Source organism: Meriones unguiculatus, chromosome 9, assembly GCF_030254825.1.
Source record: "Meriones unguiculatus strain TT.TT164.6M chromosome 9, Bangor_MerUng_6.1, whole genome shotgun sequence".
NCBI classification, from domain to species: Eukaryota; Metazoa; Chordata; class Mammalia; order Rodentia; family Muridae; genus Meriones; species Meriones unguiculatus.
This window is the reverse complement of record NC_083357.1, coordinates 23,513,393-23,533,253: the sequence shown is the minus strand read 5'-3', so window position 1 is coordinate 23,533,253 and position 19,861 is coordinate 23,513,393. Positions and strand designations below refer to the sequence as shown.

Below are 19,861 nucleotides of genomic sequence, written 5' to 3'. Positions count from 1 at the left end.
CCTTACTCCTGACACTGACTTCAGTGTATAGCTAACTCACTAAAGACACACGACTGCCCTCTAGTGACTACCATAATTCTTTCTAGTAATCTACTTGACTTGCTCCAGTCTAGTTACTGGGGCAGATAGTGCTGTTGAGTAAATGCCTTGCTGAGCAATCCTGAGGACCTGAGTTCAACCCCCAGAATCCATGTTTAAAAACAAACAAACAAAAACCAGACATTGTAGCTTGTGCTTATATATAATCCCAGTGCTTGGGGAGCTGGAGACAGGTGAATTCCTGAGCTCACTGGCCAGCCAGCTTCATCTAATTTCTGAGATACCAGTAAGAGAGAAAAGGGTGAAGTGTATCTTATCAGACTAATGGCACCCAGGACTCACCTTTGGCCTCTATATGCACAAACAAGCACACACCCACAAAATCTGGTCACTTAAGACCCCAGAAGGAAGGCCTTTTCCAGGAAATGTGGAACAGGTAACCACATCCAATCTTTGGTTTTGGTTTAGTCTTGCTCTGTAACCCAGGGTGGCCTCAAATTCCTAATCCTCCTAAATTGTGGAATTTTAAGAGATGCCATGCCCTGCAGATCTTGCATTCCCACCCAAAGCATCTGGCTTTGGTCAGTTACCATTTAAGCTCCTAGACGCAGGTAGATCACAAATACAGATACTTGTTTTAAAAATATTGGCTGTTTAGGATGACTATTTAATATTAACACATTCAGTACATTCTGCCCATACCCTCAAACAGACAAAAACTTAGCCTTCAAAAAACACTTGGCCTCCCTCATCCACCATACACTTGACCTCTTTTTTTTTTTTGAGATAGTCTTGAAGCTTGCCATGTAGACCAGGATGTTCTCAAATACAAAATATCGGCCTGCTCTGCCTGAAGTTAAATGCATGCATCACCATGCCCAGCCCTGCTTTATACCTTGGATATATATTCATAATGGTCTTGTTGTTGCTTTTTCTGTTGTTTTGTTTTTTAAAGCAGATCAACATTTTCAAGAGAGGGAGAGAGAAATTAGAGTCTTTAAAATAGACTTTGCATCCCAGATTCTTTTCTACAGATTTAAAATTCTAACAGATTGGCTAACTCCCTGAAAATTCAGCTTGTTACCCTGCTCAACTGTAAAATAGCCAACTTCGAATTCAGAAAAGCCAGTAACCTCACTCATGGGAAGCCAGGTCAGAGGATATTGGCTAGACCTGGCCCTCTGCTTAATTCTGTTTCTTTTATTTCCCAACAATGTTGCAGTATTAGGAGTTTACATAACTGAGTCAAGGCTGCAAGGAAACACTTCTCCAGTAAAAGCAAAAACCACCTAAAAGGCAAGCACACAGAAAGTTGAACTAGTTGGCATTTTTTTTTTTATTAATTTGAGACAGGGTCTCTCTATGTAGCCCTGGCTGTCCTGGAACTTGCTATGCTCATCTGGATGGCCTTGAGCTCCGCCTGCCTCTGCCTCCCAAGTGGGAAAGCATATAAACAATCATAAACCTAACCCACAAACCACTGAGAAAGGGCTAAGAATATTTAACGGTAAAGAGTAGGCGTTCAAAGATGACCCTACTTCCACCATTATAGTTAGTAACTAAATACACAGTGGTATTAATTCAGTAAGAAACTTCCTAAAAACAAATATAGGCAAATGTTATCAAATACAAACATAAATGTTTCAAATTCTGAAAGTAAAACATGCAGATAAATAGCTTTCTCAATTTTTACAAGGATTTTTGCTTTTATTATTATTTGTATGTATTAGTATTTGTACGGTTGTTTTGCCTGTATGTATGTCTGTGTACCATCTGCATGTAGTTTCCAGAGGCCAGGAGATGGCATTGGATTCCAAGAATAGAGTTACAAACAGTTGTGAGCTCCCATGTGGGTGCTAGGCATTGGACCCAGATTCTCTAGAAGAGCAGCCAGTGATTATAACTGATGAGCCATCTCTCCAGTCCCTCGCAATTGTTTTTTAATTGGAAAAAAACCCAAATCTCCACAGATAATAAAATCTTGCACAGACTTAAGCCTGGGTAAAGCATAAGCCAATCTAGAAAGTAGACATTAGAACAAGCTGTCTGCTGGCTTCCAGATATACCAGCATTCCTTAATGAAGAGCACGGTCCATCCCCCTGATGGGCACAGGTGTTTCAACTTATAACTTTACACTTGTACATCAGGATCTAGGAGCTTCTGGGACCGTAACTTTAACCCAGCCTTCCATAACTGTCTTCTTACTTTCTATTACACAACAGGACACTGCAACAACAGCAACAAATTGCTTCAACCTTTTCACTTCTGCAGATGCTAAAACCACTTCTCCAATATATAAAGGGGCTGGAAACTTAATTTCCTGGGAAAGAAACACACAGCCTGGCCCTGGCATTTTAGTACCCAGGAGAGCTGAAATAAGTCCAGTTATCAGAACTCCATGCACAACTGTCTTTCCAAACTTGGTGTGTTTTGCAAAATCTTCACTTAAATGCAAAGGATTGACATCTCCTGTTATCGCTGAGAAGGTAGCCACATCGTGTTGTGTGAAGGCTCTGCTGAGCTCAGCTCGGTCTCCAACCTTCAAGTGCACATGCCGAAAGTGCTGTCCTGTCGGCACCAGTTGATTCAGCCTCAGTCTCCTCTGAAGCCCGCTCCACCAGAGACAATGGCCAGAAATCACAGAGAACATCTTCAGTAGCTCCAAATGTCATCAACTGGGGCTTTAGCCTGCTTCTGTTTTCATACTATATAGTGGAGATTTCTAGAACTGTAAGAATATTCAAGCCAATACTTGTTCCCTGCTATTACCGGATAATGCAAGGAGAAAGGGAGACACCTACAAGAGAAGAAAAGGTTAATTCAATCTGCACAGAAACAACAGGCAACACAGAAACAAAACGTGCAAGTTTCACAGGATGCACAAAACTGCAGCAGTCACAGTTTAAAATGCATCCTGGAAGCACTGGCTGAAGAGGTAACCATAGGCCTGGAAACGGCCTGCCAACATTACACTGTATGTAGCGTCCAATAAGAAAAGCCTTTACCACAGGAATTCCAAGTGTGAACTCTAAATATCCTATGTGACCTGACCACCCTGACTCAGTTTGAAGCAGGGAGATACTGGTTTTGCCCTTGCTGGATATTAACTCTGCTTTACTCAAAAAATGAGACAGATGCCCAGACTGTATCATTGTAGTACTCAGTTTTCCCTGGAGTTGTGAAGGAGCCTTTACCTGAATCACTCTGAAGGCACATTTCTTGTTTTTATAGGCTCCAAACAAGGTCAAAGAGCTCCACAACTTGGTCAGACCACTGAAGAAAGATCAAGAAAACATAAATAAAGATTTCTGCTGCAACAGGCTCCCTAGTACTTTTGCTTGTGATTGTCTAGAGCGTCTTGTCTTTTAAACCAGAAGACTTATTTAAATGAAACAGAACCACAGAAGGCAAAACCCATCACAGAAAACAAAATGAGCCCAAGAATCTCTTTAACACGTACACATTTCTGACTTCAAAACCACAATACTTGACTGGGACTGGCTGTGATCAATCACAAGGGTCTCTCTGTCTAGTATAACCCCTGGTGGACTAATCTTCCTATTAACTCCAGTGAAAATTTCCCAAAGGCGCTCAGGGTTCCCAGTCATACACTCACATCATAGAAGCATCTTCACCGCAATCTCCCACCACTCCCCTGCCTGTTATTTTAGAAGTGTTTCGATTTCGTACCTGCTACATATTCTTAAGATGGCTGACAAGGTCTTCTCGTCATAGGTTAGGACATCCACTGGTAACGCAGCACCTACCTAGGTATAGAACAATACCATTAGCAGACCCCTGCCCTCACTTGTGAACTCTAATAAAACTAGTATTTCAATTAATGGTGCAGGTACTGTCATGTGCCTGCTAACAGCTCCCACTGTCTGGAATGTTTCTATCCCTCTTCATGTTACTTCCTCACCTCTGAACTGTTTAAAGTGTCCCTTCTCTAGCAGGTGAAGGCTCAGAGGGTAAAGGTACCTGGCACAAAGCCTGGTGACCTAAGCTTGATTCCCCAGGACTCACATGGTACGAGGAGAGAACTAACTCCAAGTTGTCCTCTGACCTCCACACATGTGCACACAGGCACATACATGCGTGTACACACACTTTGGGGAAGGGGTTTAAAGAAGCTCATTCTCTTATTCACAAGATTAGGCTCGATCTACTTATTGCACTCTTTCTTCTACGAGACCCGTACTCTGCTCTTCCATAATCATAATTCTACCCTTCTTGTCACTATCTAACAAGACTGACAGCCCAACAGACAGAAATCATGTCTTCCTCGCAGCTCTATCTCCTAAAACCATCTTTTTTAAATATATAGAAATTGCAGGTTTTACTTTTTTTTAATTTGTTGCATTCTATGGGGAATATCACACACTCTTCCCTCAGGCTCCCTTAAAAGCAGCATCTTATATAACTATGGTGCAGGATCAAAGCAGGTAACTGGTATTGATACAACTCAGAGCTTACTTAAATCTGACATTATCTATGTACACTTATATTTACATGTGTGTATGTCTATGTCATTTTCCACAGAGGTGACTTCTTGCAACTACCAGCACCACCAAGATAAAATCTTGGACCACCATAAGACTCCTTCTCTTGGTCCTTTATCTTTATAACCACTCAATTTATCAACCCTAAACCCTGGCAACCACTTTTTTCACATTCTGTTGTAACAAGAGCAGTATATACACAGAATACCCAATAAGTAACTTAAACAGGGCTGGCTCTTTCCATTCAGCTTAATTTTCTACAGCTTTCTCTAGCCACCGTCCTTTTCTCTGATGACTATATTCCATGATACGAATATATGATCACTGAACAATCTGCAACTGTGATCTATGCGGGTATTGGGAACTGAACCCAGGACCTCTACAAGAGCAAGTATTCTTAGCTGTTGGGACCTCTCCAGCTCAAGTATAGGGATTTTGCTTTAAATTATTGTTTATTAATTTATTTATTGTGTGTGTCCACACATGAGTATGTGCCATGATATATATGTGGAAGGCAGAGGACAATTTGAAGGAGTCAGTTCTTTTCTTCCACCATATGGGTTCCAGGGATGAAATTTCATTCATCAGGCTTGGTGGCAGCACCTTTACCTGTTAAGCCATCTCACCAGTCCATGTGTGTGGACTTTTATAAGTTTTCAGTTTTGAAGGGTAAATGCCCATGAGTACTATTGCTAAATGTATGGTAGGTACATGCTCAGTTCATGTTAAGGTTGGTATACAGTCCTCTAGTGCCTAATGTTTTCATGTGCTGCTGTGCCAGTTGCAGACTCTCTTTAGTGAAATGTCTGACAGTTTTTAGCCTATTTTCTATTTGGACTGTTTGTTTTCTTATGATTGGGGCCTTCTTAATGTGTGATGGGGTCTTGCTACACATAACCTTGATCATCCAACTTCAGCCTGTCTAGTGCTGTGATTGCAGGTATAATTCATTATGCTCAACACTACTGGGTTCTGAGAATTCTCTGTAATCTTCTAGATAATACTTCTTTGTCAGACACAGTTTCCAAATATTTTCCCCAACCTCTAACTCATCTTTCCATTTTCTTAACACTCTTCGCAGATGGTACATGGCAGACTTGAACAGAATAAACCAGTCAGGGAAGTTTGTGGGAGTCAATCCTAGCTTTGTTCTTCTCCATTTCCAAAGTGAATGTTAAGACAAAGCTGCTCAAAGTGCTGCTGTCTGAGAAAGGCTAAGAAGCAGCATCGGAATGTCAACCATGCTCACATGCTTTTATCAGAGATGTATTTATTCTCATGTGTTTTCCCCGCATACATCTACGTGTCACCATACATTTATGGAGATCTGTTTGCACATGTGTATATGTATGTGTGTCTGTGCCACTGCATGTGTGTGGAGAGGAAATTTTCAAGAGTTTGTTTTCTCCTCCTACCATAGAGGTTCCAGGGACTGAAGCATGCTAGCACTCATGTAAACACTTTTTTCTTTTTTTTTTCTAAAAGATTTATTTATGTATATATGTATATGAATATATTTATGTATATGAATGCTTTATCTGCATACATGCCTGCTTGACAGAAAGGGCATCAGAACCCATTACAGATGGCTGTGAGCCACCATGTGGTTGCTGGGAATTGAACTCTGGACCTCTGGAAGAGCAGCCAGTGCTCTTAACCACTGAGCCATCTCTCCAGCCCACTTTTATTTTTTCAAAGACAGGCAATGATGTTTGCAGGTTACCAGTATAGACTATAACTCTGTAGCACTTTGTAAAAACAAACAGTGGTCTAACAGGTTCCTTATCAAATACAGGGCACAATACAATAACCTACCAGAATTCATTATTTCTGAAAGTTGGCTTCTGCTATTTCTAGTACACCTTAAAAATAATAACATTTCTGTGTTTCTTATAAATACTCTTCCTAGGCTGGGAGTGGTGTTGCTTGCCTCTAATCCCAGGGCTGAAAAACAGATGCTGAAAAGCCGGTGGCTCTGTAAATTAAAGCTGGCCTTGTCTATAGATTGAGTTCCAGGACTAGCTCAGGCTGACTCCCAAAGGCTATGTGGAGGAGGTTGGCCTCAAAGTCTTACCCTGATTCCACCTACCAGTGGCAGAATCAAAGGTGCCAGAATTAGATAGGTATGTGCCCAAGTGACAGGTATGACCAGGCCCGAAGTAGGCCACGATTCTACCAGTGAGCTATACCATTGGTCCCTTTTCTAGACTTTCTTACCAAACCCTGAGAATATTAATCTGCCAATTGATCCCATACCTCCCCAAACAGGTCCTTCAGGGCTGAAACAAGCAGCTGTTTGAACTGGGCTGCATTCAGGCCAACTCCGTGCTCTTGAAACTCTCTGTAAAAAAAATATATTAAAGAGAGAAAATATTACATTAAATTCCATGCTTTTCAGATTCGAAAAAAAACAGTAACAACAGAAACGGGGAATGTAAAACAGAACTCCCAAGACTTACAGGCGGACTTTCATGTAATGGTGCTCGGAGGGGCTCTTGTAAACTACTCTTTCATATGCAGTAGCTGGCATCTTCCAACATGGGGTACCTACGGGAGTCAAGAGGGCTCGTAACTACCACGCACACATTGTTATTGGTAGTAGTATTTTATTTTTAACGGGAACTTGGCCTACTTATTTTATTATTACTTACTTATTTTTCAACAGGGTTGCTGTATAGTCAAGGTTGGCCTTTAACTGATCCTCCTGCCTCTCTCTAAGGACTGGGATTACCAGCTGGAATACCATCAAATCCAGACTATCTGATTTTTTTGTTGGTTTGTTTTTCAAGACACTTGATTCGCCCACTTCATCCTCCAGTGCCGGGATTATGGGTGTGTACCAGGACACCCACACTCAGTGCCATTGTAAACAAATCCGGACTCTCAAGAACTTCCAATATGCTGATCTCCCTTAGAAAATCCCTTCCTTTGGGTCCACGAAGATCTAGCTCTCCCCCTGGACATCTCCTTCCTTTTTCGATGTCTCCTCCATCAGGAATGCTTTCTCACAACTGCTCTACATTGGGTCCAAGAGACTGAGTGCTACCAGGGAAAAGCGTCTTTCTTTCTAACCAAAGTCACACTGTTATGGAACATTTCCAAAACCTCTCTGGGTCAAACCCAGATCCAAGCACTCTTGGGTAACGATTCCCAGAAAAAGGAGTCATGGAATCAAGGAGTTTCACCCGTCTTTTCTGGGTCCAGTAAGGCACATGTTCAACAAAACACTTGGGGAATGTATGACGGAGGAGATGGTAATGGTGTAGGCCTGGGTGTCCAGTGTACTAGCCGGTTTCAAGACAGCAGCAACAGTTATTTGATCTCCTTTGTCAGCAATCAGTCTCTACCAGAACCTTGTCGACTTCATTCATTCACCACCAGACCACAAGGTATTCGAGGCCTTGCCGACTTCTGAGCTGACGTACACTGTCTAAGCAGAGTTCAATGGTTTAAGCCCAATACTTAGACTTAGGATACTAAAACCAAGGTGCCTTTTGAAGGTAGATGGTGGTTATTGGTAACACAACAATGCATATTTTCTTCTTAAAAAAAAAAATACACAGGCTGGAGAGATGGCTCAGAGGTTAAGAGCACTGACTGTTCTTCCAGAGGTCTTGAGTTCAATTCCCAGCAACCACATGGTGGCTCACAACCATCTATAATGAGATCTGGTGCCCTCTTCTGGCCTGCAAGCATACTTGTGGGCAGACTACAGTATGGATAAATAAAATAAATCTTAAAAAAAAAAAAAAAAGAAGATAAACGACACACCATCAAGACCTACCACTCAGGGCAGGCCCGGGCTACTGCTACTACAATTTCTCCACAGGCCAGAAGCGCCTCCGTGTAGCCACGTGTCTCACACTCCCTAGCCTCCTTTATCTTACTCAGTGTTTCCCACCGCCCATCCCAATTATTATTGTACCAACAACACCCCTACCCCCACCCCCCAAAACCCGTGCCCAGTCCTTGCGAGTATTACTCCCCTTCTCCTGCCTTTTCACTGTGCCTGCACTCCCAAACAGGGATGTTTCGTTCCCTGTTGCTTCTCACGGACTCCAACGAGTGTCTCGCACATTCAGGCACACAGAACACAACTCTGGGTGTAAAGCAGTCATTTTAAAAGCCCGATCTCTACTGCTGACGAGTCAGGCAGTTTCCAACCTTGCTCGATTAACAACCACCATTGACTCAGCGCCCACCTCGAAGGCAGTGAGCCCAGCACACAGCCCGATCAGCCTTCCCGTTCAGATCTGTCTGTAAGCGGGGCCTCAGCCGCGCTGCACGGAGCCGGGCCGCACTTCCCTGACTGACCTGATCATTGCGACGAACAGCGGCCCGCCACACTTACGCCCTGTGCTCCCGTCTCGCGCATGCGCACCTGCCGCGCGCGCGGTTAGCCCGCCCCGACACAGAACGGAGCCGCTCACTGGAATGGCCGCGTTCCTGTCTCCCGCACGCTCTTACAGTTCGGCACGGGTACGGGTCTCCACGCAGCAGCCCAAGAAAACGAGTGTATTTATGTTTTACTCCGTTCCGCGCCGCCCCGCAGACGTCACTGCGCGGCGTCGGTCACTAAACTATTGCGTAGCTCTCAGCAGGGCTGAGGACGAGCGTGTTGCGCGCCCTCTAGCGCCCACTCCCGGAACTTGCGTTCGAGGCGTGGTTGGTAGGCCGGACGATTTTTGTGGTCGTTTGTTTAATTATGCATTCACTCTCAAAACGTTATATCGAACATCTTCTCTTTTGAACTAGTTCTTTTGTTGTTGTTTTGTTTTGTCTTTGCAGTGTCAGGGGTCAAAACCGCCTATGCTAACCAAGTCCTCTACCACTAAGCTGAACCCGAGCCTTGGCATCTCAGGAACATTTGTGTCAGGTACCTAAGTGCAAGCTCCACTGTCAATATCCCTTCGTGGCGCCTAACACACGGTAGATGTTCTGTGTTGACATGGAAAGATCCAGATGCTGCTATTTCCAGATGTAAGTTGTTTGGTTTCTGCAAGTACGTGTTCAGAATCCATTATGTGCAACTGTTCCGGGTGTTGGGAGCCCAGGAGAATAAGATATGGTCCCTCTAGTCATATGACATACAGTGTATATTTAACAGTAATAATAGCAACTAATATGAGGCTGAAGAGATGGCTCAGAGGTTAGGAGCACTGTTTGCTCTTCCGGAGGTCCTGAGCTCAATTCCCTGCAATCAGGGGGTGGCTCAGAAAAATGTATAATGAGATCGGGTTCCCTCATGTGGCATTCAGGTGTACATGCAGTCAGAACATTGTATACATAATAAAATAAATAAACCTTAAATAAGAAAAAACACTTAAGTAAAAAAAGAAAAAAAAAGCAACTAATACTTACTTTGATCCAGGCACTATACAGAAAGTTTTACATAAGTTATCTAATGGAACCCTCAAGCAACTTTGAGGTAGCTATTATTTGCAATAGGACCCACTTTACAGAAGGAGAACTGAGGCAGAGGGAGAGGCTACACTGTTTGTCCCAGATCTTGGTTACAGTTGTTATTTCGGATTAAATGCTTTGGCCAGTGGTGTCCAGACTGGTCCAGATGCGCCATCTTAAACCAGCTGGGCTCTGAGGTGGTCTCTGGATACGGGAGCTGCGTTGCAGTCCTTGGCACCAGTGGTCACACAGCCCGTATTTACTGAAAAGATGAATGTTGATTTGGCCTGAGTTGGACGTGGCAGTGAAGGTAAAGGTATGTCTTGCACAGTCAAGAGTGTGCGTAGGTCAGTTGGGGCCTTTTCTGTAGTTGAGAAAAGAACCTAACCTAATTGTTCCCTAAAGCTCTGTCCTTCCTGTTGTGGCCATGCTCTGTAATCGTGAGGCTTCTGCTTCCTTACTCAGAGGAAACAGGACTTGTTTCAGATGGGGAATAAGTGGAGGAAACTAAACAGATCCCGGAGAGTAACATTTTCTTTCTCAAAAAAAGTTTTTTTTTTTTTTTTAATTCCTTAATTTTTTTTTTATTCCTGGTACCGCTACCACAACTTACAGGGCAATCTATCTGATGTAATGAAAAGAAAAAGACAAAGCTACAGCAGATAAAAGACCTCAGGAATGTACATCTTATTGACACTACATTGCATTACTCAATAGCTGCACTTTTTGCAAACTATGGCTATGACAGCCCTGAACAAAAAGGATTTCCTGTTTAAGCTGCAGTAACTTTTCTGACTATGGATCATTGTTCCTCCTGTGGCTGATTTTTACAGTTCCTCTAATGCATTTGGGACGATTGTCTCAGAAAACTACAGCTTCCCTGACAACTCCTCACTCTCTCTCCTGCTAAGAACTGTAGCCTTTCCTGCTATTTTTTTATACCTTCTGCTACCATATCCACCACTTCCACCACCAGATCCATAGCCACCACCATGGGGCTTGCCTGAGCTTCTTCCACCAAAACTGGCCCCCTTCATGGGTCCATAATTTGAGAACTGTTGTCCACTATAATTTCCAAAGTCATTATAGTTCCCACCACCACCATAGTTAACTCCACCAAAATGTCCTCCTTCACTGTAACCATCATATCCTCTTCCACCATATCTACCACCTTGATTTCTATATCCTGGTCCACCACCACCATGGTCTCCTCTTCCACCAAAGTTTCCACTACGATCAAAATTATCACCACCACCTCCAAAGTTTCCACCATGAAGTTGCCAGATCCACTTCCATGACCTCTCTGCAATCCAGCAGACTTAAATCTCTTGTTTAGAATAGAGCCTTTTTCACTTCACAATTATGCACATTAATAGTGTGGTGTTTCTGAACAACAGTTTTATCAACTGTGTCATGATCATCAAAAGTTACAGAAGGAACTCCTCTCTTTTTTCCACTCTGCCTGTCTTCCATAACTTCTATAGTTGCAGTCTTGCCATACTTTTCAAAGTAGTCTCTCAGAAGATATTCCTCTGTATCTTCTTTAATACCACCAACAGAAATTTTCTTCACCATTAATTGGGTACCAGGCTTCACAGAATCCTCTCTAGAAACTGCTCTCTTTGGTTCCACCACATGCCCATCCACCTTGTGTGGCTGGGCACACATGGCAACCTCCATCTCTTCCACACAAGAGTAGGTCACAAAACCAAAGCCCTTGGAATGTTTTGTTTGGGGATCTCTCATTACCACAGAGTCTGTTAGTGTGCTCATTTCTCAAAACCTTCTCTTAAGCTATCATCTGTGGTTTCAAAGTTCAGATCACCAATAAACAACTTCCTCAGCTGTTCTGATTCCTTTGGATCATGGCCCTCCATTTTGAGACTGGACTTTGGATTTTTGTTAGTTGTAGCAGAATTTTAGTAGAACTGTTGTATCTGATGTGAATCTAAGCACCTAAGCTTCGGAGTAGCCTTTGGTCAGTGATTGCTATCAGAACTTATTGTTATCTGGGGCTGTTCTTTTGAAGCATTCTTGTTTGTGTAACATAGTCTGCAGACAGGGCAGGACAAACCAGAGAGTCTCCTTTGAGCTGAGAATTACTTAGGTGATTGGTCATTCAAGACAGATAAGTTTTGGTAAGCAGATATTGACTTGGTAAAGTTGCCTTTTGTGTAATAATAAAAAGAGCTCTAAGCTGGGTAAGGTAGCATATGCCTTTAATCCCAGCATTTCTGGGAGGCAGAGGCAGTTTGATATCTGTGAGTTTGAAGCCAGCCTGGTGTACAAGTTGCCAAAGCTACACAGAGAAACCCTCTCTCAAAAAACAAAACAAACACACAAACAAAAAAGAGCTTGAGGTTGGAGCTGGGGTAGGGCGGAGCGGGGAGACATGCTGTCCAGAGTGAGGTGGCATGGGAGTCAGGCAAGTCTGGCTGGCTTGCTCAGGAGTTTCCCCCAGCAAAAAGGCCAACAGGCTTATACTATACAGATGTCTCCACGTGTGTTATTATTATCACAAGCAGGACCCCCAAGAACCCACAAAATAGGTAGTTGCCAGAAGTGGCTTGGAATCCATTCTCTGCCCCTGATCCAGCGTCTTCACTTCTTGTACAGACAGATAATCAGCAACTTCCTTGCAGAGCTGTGAGGAAAAAAAAGAGTTGATGTACTGTCTGACACCCAAGAAACTGTAATGGGAAAGAGTCTCTCTGGGCCAGCCACCTGGCAAACTCTTCTTGCCAGGCTGTGTGACTCAGAAAAAAACAGAAGCACATGCATTTTAACTTTCAAAGAACCTTGGTAAATTTTCACTCCTACACCAAAATCTTGAAAAGCAGTGCCTCCTGATGCCTTATTTCAGGGCTCTCCTGTTAAGCCAGAATTGAGGACAAAAGAGATACTTTGGAGCAATAAATACATTGCAGGTTAGTTTTTGTTTTTTCTCTTTTTTCTTTTATCTTTAAAATTTTTTCATTTGTTTTTTTCAATGAAATTTTATTTTTTTTTAAACTGGAAACTATGATGTATCATTTCAAATGATATAAAGGAAAAAAAAAAAGAAAGAAAAAAACTCTCCCTAGCTAGTCTCCCTCCCCTCTCTCCAAAGGTGAGCAGCATACTCTCTTTCCCTCTCTCCCTTCCTCACTGATGTGCTTCAGGCCCAATGTTCTCTTTGGCTGCATTTGAAACAGTTACCTGGTGGAGGTGACTTTTGGCTATACCGGGGCAGGATGGGGCATTGCAGACTTCTTGTTTTCTGTTCGGGAATGCCTACAGTCTCAGAGCAGCAGCCAAGGTCTGGAGCATAGTTTTTGCCGTAGATGAGCCTGTCAGGAAGACTCCTCTCTTATTATTTTTACCAATTCCTATATGGTGACCCAGGCACCATCCTCAGCTGTGATAGTCGTGAGACCACGTTTGCATCTGTAAGACTATAAATATATTTTTGAACAAGTGAAAGGACTTGTTATCTGGGGCTGTTCTTTTGAAGCATTAATCTATGAGATGATTATTAACTTGCATTTGTTAGCCATTAAATATTAGGAATTTAGGTTTCATCCCTATTAAGTTGGAGCCTTAAAAGTCATAAATATAGTCCATTAAAGTGAGAGCATAACAGTTTCCTGTATGATTTAGTATATAAAGTTCATAGTTTATAAAAGTCTAAGGCTATACTCTACATTAATAATATTACCATTTTTAGAAAACAAGACTAAGCATATTTCAACCTTTTGATAGTGAAGCTATAGCACAATGATCAAGTTTTAACATAAATAAATGCCTCTAAAATTAATAGATCTTAATTTAGAGTGTTCTTAGAATTATATCATATAGTTTAAGGATATCTAGGCAAAAACTTTTATTTAGTAATCCATGAATTATAAGTTTTAAAACTAACAATAGAGTATAAATCTTTATAATCTTGAGATTTTAGCATCATATAAAAATAATTTTGAACCAGGGTTGAATCATATATATAGCATGTTATAAAAATATAACTTTGAATTTTTATAAAAATCATACCAATTTAAAATGAGACTTGTTGTCCTAGTCTAAAAGGATATAAAATAAACAGAATTAATTATGATTAAAATTGTTCATACCACGTGGTTACCTTAAGGTTTACAGTTTAATCTTAAGATTTTTTTTTTTTGAGAGTATAAAAATAAAAAAAAAGAGTATTTTTATTTCATGGGATAGCAGGCAGAAAGAAACAGACAGGACTTTAAGAGAAATAGCGAACTTCTTTTTACTTCACAGCTTGCTCTTAGTGTTACTGGATATTAGACATTTGAGTAGGGCAAATATAGGTGTAGAAGCCAGAGGTTTCCCTAAGAGGAGAGAATATGAGGAAGTTTTTCCTTCGAATGAGAAAGGGGAAATGGAAATGGACCTTGAAGCTAGTGGTTCGTCAACCAAATAGCATGGCAGGTCATGGGCTTTGCCCACCTAACCCTGAGAACCTCAGTGCCTATTACCAGGGCTTTATCAGCAGCAAGGCTGAGTTCTCATAGAGAGAATCTCATCCACGGGAAAGGATAGGGGCAGATGGGCATCTTTAGAGTGGAGGTAGGAAGGGCCTTGTAGGGCCTACAAGAGACTGCAGTTTTGCAGCTCTGAAAACAGTGGGACAGAAACAAAGTAGTAAAAGCAGCTGGGAGAGGGGGAAACCACAGTGTTTTGTTTTTTGCTTTCTATAACCAAGATGGCTGCCAATCATGTGACTGCCCTTGCTTGCCCTAAGTTAAGGTAGCGGTGATACCATGTGATTGCCGTTAGTGGAGATGACAGTAAAGCCATGGCTTCCCCCTCCTTATCCCAAAATCAACACGGCAGCTGGTCATGAGTGTGCAGCTGAAGCATCATGGTAGAACTGGGGTTGTAGGACCTGGGGCCTTGCTGACCATATGGCAGTCCCTACCTGGCAGCAGTTCTAAACTGTCCATCGGTGGTATGGCTGAGCAGGTGCCAGTGTAATTTAAAAACCCTGCTCCACATAAGCATGCATGTGAGGTGGGAAATTTAAAACCCCATTCCTTGGGGCCTGAGGCAGTGGCAAAATTTAAAGCCCTTTGAGGGCAGTTTGAAAACCCTCTGTGTTGTGCTGCTGGTCCCCAGGCCTAGCTAACAGTGAAGTCCAGCTGGAGCAAGCCAGCGATTGTGAAAGACCAGAGCAAATGAGGGTGTCGGCTAGAAAGAGTTTCATTGGGGGCCAGGCAGGTAAGCGGTCATTAAAGGAGCAGGAGATGAGGGTTCAAGAGAAAGATTTGTTGTGGGTGGGTGGGGTTCTAGCATGTCTAAACATTACTGGAAGAGCTCTCCTGGGTTTCAGCACCAATTGTTATTATTTATTTAAAAATGATGCCTCGCACACAACAGATATTATATGAAAGAGGTTTATTGGATGGAGATGAAGAAAGAGAGAAGGAGAGAGACATGATAGGGGGAGGGAGCGCCCCAACAGAGAAAGGGGAGAGAGCAGGAGAGAGGAAGAGAGCACAAGAGCAAGAAGGTAAGAAAGACAAAATGGCAGGTTGGTCCTTTTATGGAGCATCTGAACCATGCCTGCCAGGTACGACTACCTGGCCAGTGACACATAATGACATAGGTTGCTAGCCAACCCAGAAGCAAGCTACCTAAATACTAACACTCATCCTCTCCATTTTCCCTCCCTCCCTTCTCTGACAGGGTCTTGCTCTGTAATCCCTGCCAGCCTTGAATTTACCATGTAGCCAAAGCCAGCCTCAGACTTGTAACTCAGCCCCCAGAATGCCGAGATTATAGATGTGTGCTACCGTACCTGACTCATGTTTGAGGTTGTTTTTTCCCCTGTTCTTTCTCTCTCACTCCCTAACTTCCTACCCCCACTCCTGCTTTCCTTCATATTTTCCCCTCCTCTCTCTCTCCAGGGGCAGCAAGGTGGGCTGTACCAAGAAGACCTCCTGCAGCCCTTGTTAAGTTTCCTCCCACAAGTTCGGTGTGGGGTCTTCTCGCCTGAACATTTAAGTGTTACACCACTTTAAATCAAAACAAACAAAGGGATGGGAAAGGTGGCTCTTCAGATAAAGGTACTAATTGACAAGCTCAAGAACCTGAGTTCTATCCCAGTACCCACATGGTAAAAGGAAAGTTGTCCTCTGACCTCCCGATGCTGTAGGTGTGTGCATATTTTTGTGAACACATATATACACATAGAAAAAAAATAAAAATAAATGTAAAAATTTGTCAAATAAAAAAAGCACACTCCCAAGGCCATCTCAGTCTTCTATAAAGAGCTTCCTTGCAAAGATCATTTTCATCAAGTGTTAGGAAGGTTCTTCCTAATTGTTAGAGAAAGGCTGTGCCAAATTAAATATCAAATTGATGTTTGGCACAAGGACATTATTAAAAACTAATTTTCGCCTGCAGTGGTGGCTCATGCCATTAATCCCAGCACTCAGGGAGACTGAGGCAGGTGGATCTCTGTGAGTTCAAGGCCAGCTTGGTCTACAGAGGAGTCCAGGACATCCAAGGCTACACGGAGAAACCCTGTCACGAAAACAAACAAACAACCCTAATTTTTGATTTGTTGCTATCAGCATACTGTCAAGCAGAGCTGGAGCAACATGAGTGGCCTCTGCAGGCAGGGATTCTGGCAGTAGCCCAGCAGATCACAGTAAATGGATTAGAAGCTCTGACCCAGAACTGCCAGTCCAAACACCTTTGCTACCTGGGGGAACATGCCTTGTCTGCCTGGGAGTCTGCCCTCTGTCCTGGCCCTTCCCCTGACGTGTGCCCACTGGCACCAAGGTCAGGCACTTTGTATGAAGCCAGCTTCTAAGCTTCTAAATGACAAGGGGGAGATAGACTTTGCTAATCTTGGAAATGAAAACAACCCTGTAGACCTCAGTAAAAGACAATCTACACACTCTACTGAATCAGATGGCTTCCAGGGGTGGGGCTTGGGTCCATACCCCACCCCAGTCCATCTCCAATTCATCTCCTCTCTCCCAGAACCACTGAGCTCCATCCTTATCTCTTTTAATTCTATTCTTAGGATGTCACTTAAGTTTTCTAGCTGGTTTCTAACTTGTCATCCCCATGCTTTAGCCTTTGAAGTAGCTGGAATCATGGGCTTTTGCCACTGTAACCAGTTAGGTAATGTCTTAAATCTTAAAAATACTAGCTGGCATGAGGACACACACCTGTAATCCCAGCACTGGGGAGGCAGAGGCAGGTGGATCTTGGTGAGTTCGAGGCCAGCCTGGTCTACAAAGTAAGACCAAGGCTACACAGAGAAACCCTGTCTCAGAAAATATATTTTTTTCAAAATACTTCCTCAAGGGTACCTGGGCCTCTCTATACTTTATCTGAAGAGGTTTGTATTCCCCATACAGAAACCTGGGGCTCTGTGGGAAAAGACCCACAAAACTACCTGCAGGTCCTCACTGTTTATAGGTATGTATATGTGTATGCAAGTACACAGACATCCCCCAAACATTGATGGGGGAAGGTGGGGCCATGCAGGAGGCATAGGTGTCTTTCTTCTTAGCATCTGGAAAATAAAAGTGACAGATATCCTTAGCATCAATAATTAAAACATTAGGACAAGTAACTCATGGTCAGGAAGAGGGCATTGTGGCACACACCCATGGGCAGGCTGCTTTCTCCATTCTGGAAAATTCTTTTCTTCAGTGTGCCACCCACACCCCAACAGAAGCGCTGGAACCTGGAGAGCAGCCTCCCAATCCTTATTTGTGACTCTGAAATTAAAAAACAAACAAACAAACAAAAAACCCAAATAAAACAGAAGCGCAGTCTCCTCACCTGGTAGCAACAGTAACAAAGTAAAGGGCAGGCTTGTTTCAGATCTCATATACACAGAAACACAGTGTGTTGATTTGGTTATGCATGGAGTTGGGTTAGGGTATGGATACAGTGTCATGGTCCTTTTACGTGGAGATGGTTTTGTGTCACGGTCAGACCTGAGAGCCGTGGTGAGGAATTATGGAGCTCCCATTAGCCTCCAAGGAGCTGTGTTTCAATCAATGCGAGTCACATGCCCCAGCTAGCTTTGGCCTTGAGCCACTGGGCTTGCCAGAATCCTTCAGTCCCATCACCTGATGGAGTTTCAGAGCCCAAGGTTCCCATTTATTGCACTGGAGATTTAGGAATCAAAGATCCCAAAACTCAGAAAGGACCAGTCCCCACTGGAATTCAGTGCAAGAACAGCCCAGCAGTCTGATGCCTCTTCCTTTCTCAGATCTGTGATGATGACTTAAGACTCTTGTTCCCACCACAGGGAGAGGAACTGCCAGGCCCACATCCTGGTTGTTATCAGTTTAGGGAACAAGGATGATACTAAACCACAAAGTCCAGGGGCAGCAGGGATCTTGAACAGCAGCCCAAGTACTGCTCCCCAACCCTCTGTTCCCACCTTGGCAGGTGATTTGAGGTTATCTCTACTGCTCTGTCTCAGTTAATTTCTTCCCCTTCCAAATGTCTTTTACTTTTTAACACCCTGACAGCTGACCAGGAAATCTGTGGCTTCAGGGAGCCACTGAAAGAGAGAGATGAAAAGCTCAGCAGAGCCTTGGTTCCAGTGGCTGGGGGTTAATAACTGCCTGTGCCGGTGTGTGGTGTAGAAAGACAGGAGACAGAAAAAGGGATCCAACAAAACACACCTGGCAGGTATTCCAGTCCCCCTGGTATTTTCTGGGAACTTCCTCAGGGCAGAGCAGCAGGTGTGACTCGCTGGAATACAGGTCCGCACAGGAGCTCAAGCAGAAGACACAGACTTGAACAGGCAGCACCTTCAATCTGGCATATATCTCCCAGTACCAATGTCATTCCTGTTGTCCCCGCATCCTGCACAAGAAGCCCAGACTGATGGCCAAAAGTTCTCATCACTGTTTGTTACTCAGCATCTTTAGTGTTCATTTGCCCGGAGGCTCCATCTGCAACAACACCGGTGCTCCTAACTCCCAGCAGTGGGACTGAGTCTACTGGATCTCTCCATTTTTATTCCAGAGGTCTCTGGCAGTCTTTCAGGAAGGACTGTGATAAATGATTCCTCTTTCAAGATTCGGCAAAGACGCAGAGCCCAGCAGGATCTGGTATGGAGGCAGCTAGCTGGCAGTAACTTGCAGGCTTCTTATAATTACTGAGCAAGGGACCCCTAGCATGGCAGAGCCATCAGAAAACCTTGAAAATTTGTTGTATGTGTTTATCAAAAACAGCTCTTATTCTTGGTTCATGACTTCTATTCCAGGCTTTCTGTTGACAGTGGAGGGAGTAGGGGGACATGTCCTACTGCAGAATCTGCCTACTGTTCTCCAAAGGAAAAGACCAAATTCTCAGCACAAAGATTGCTCCAGAGGGACAGAAAGCAGGGATAAAAGACAAAGACTGGAGATAAAGAGGAGGAGGGGAAGGGAACAAAGAAGAGGGGAGAAAAGGGACAAAGGAGAGTCCTAAGAAGTATTTGTCCCGGGTAGGGGGAGGGGAAAGACAAAGGACTACCTCTGGATAAAGAGGAGACAGATGTGTATAGGCAAATGGCAGTATATAGCAGAAGAATGGGAAATCTCTTGTTAGGATGGAGTGCTTGATTTTAATTGGGTATGTTATTAGGTCAAAGGGGGCTGGACTTCCAAACTTTGACAGCTGTACCTTGGTAGTTGGCCTCAGGAAGAGGAAGCACCCAAATAAGGGAATATACCTTAGGGACTAGCTTTAGGAATGTAATCTGTTTTTACTAAGGCAGAGGGAATCAGGGAGAAGGGCAAGGCCTGTCAAAGCCATGCTTGCCATACTCAGGCTGGCTGGAGTACCTTCAGTTCTTTCAGTCTGAGATGGACAGCACATACCCTGCCTGGATGACAATACATATCCCTCTCCCCAAATCCCCGTGCTCTGGGATAGTATTCCTGTG

At 43.4% G+C, this 19,861-nt stretch overlaps 2 protein-coding genes, 1 long non-coding RNA gene and 1 pseudogene across 11 annotated transcripts; 1 reads left to right on the top strand and 3 right to left on the bottom strand.

Annotated features, from left to right (window-relative positions):
* Positions 1-685: 685 nt before the first annotated feature.
* Positions 686-2,690, bottom strand: Htd2 (hydroxyacyl-thioester dehydratase type 2). The gene has a single exon (XM_021647333.2). The coding sequence runs from the start codon at positions 2,688-2,690 to the stop codon at positions 2,184-2,186; it is 507 nt and encodes a 168-aa protein (XP_021503008.1). The 3' UTR covers positions 686-2,183.
* Rpp14 (ribonuclease P/MRP subunit p14) lies at positions 1,958-9,146 on the bottom strand. Of its 8 annotated transcripts, none has more exons than XM_021647336.2 (6): positions 9,010-9,146; positions 7,002-7,089; positions 6,799-6,883; positions 3,731-3,807; positions 3,235-3,313; positions 1,958-2,837 (listed from the first exon to the last, which is right to left on the bottom strand). In XM_021647336.2, exons 2-6 carry the CDS (start codon positions 7,070-7,072, stop codon positions 2,781-2,783), a joined length of 369 nt encoding a protein of 122 aa, XP_021503011.1. In that variant the 5' UTR covers positions 7,073-7,089; positions 9,010-9,146; the 3' UTR covers positions 1,958-2,780. The 8 variants fall into 8 exon arrangements, with proteins under 8 accessions (XP_021503011.1, XP_021503012.1, XP_021503009.1 ...); XM_021647337.2 differs by having other exon boundaries at positions 8,973-9,104; XM_021647334.2 differs by having other exon boundaries at positions 8,857-9,094.
* Positions 9,090-16,193, top strand: LOC132656423 (uncharacterized). Of its 2 annotated transcripts, none has more exons than XR_009594167.1 (3): positions 9,090-9,211; positions 9,331-9,522; positions 15,858-16,193. It is a non-coding gene; the product is annotated as an uncharacterized LOC132656423 (long non-coding RNA). The 2 variants fall into 2 exon arrangements; XR_009594168.1 differs by lacking the exon at positions 15,858-16,193 and adding an exon at positions 15,637-15,752.
* LOC132656422 (heterogeneous nuclear ribonucleoprotein A3-like) lies at positions 10,094-13,812 on the bottom strand (annotated as a pseudogene).
* Positions 16,194-19,861: the final 3,668 nt, after the last annotated feature.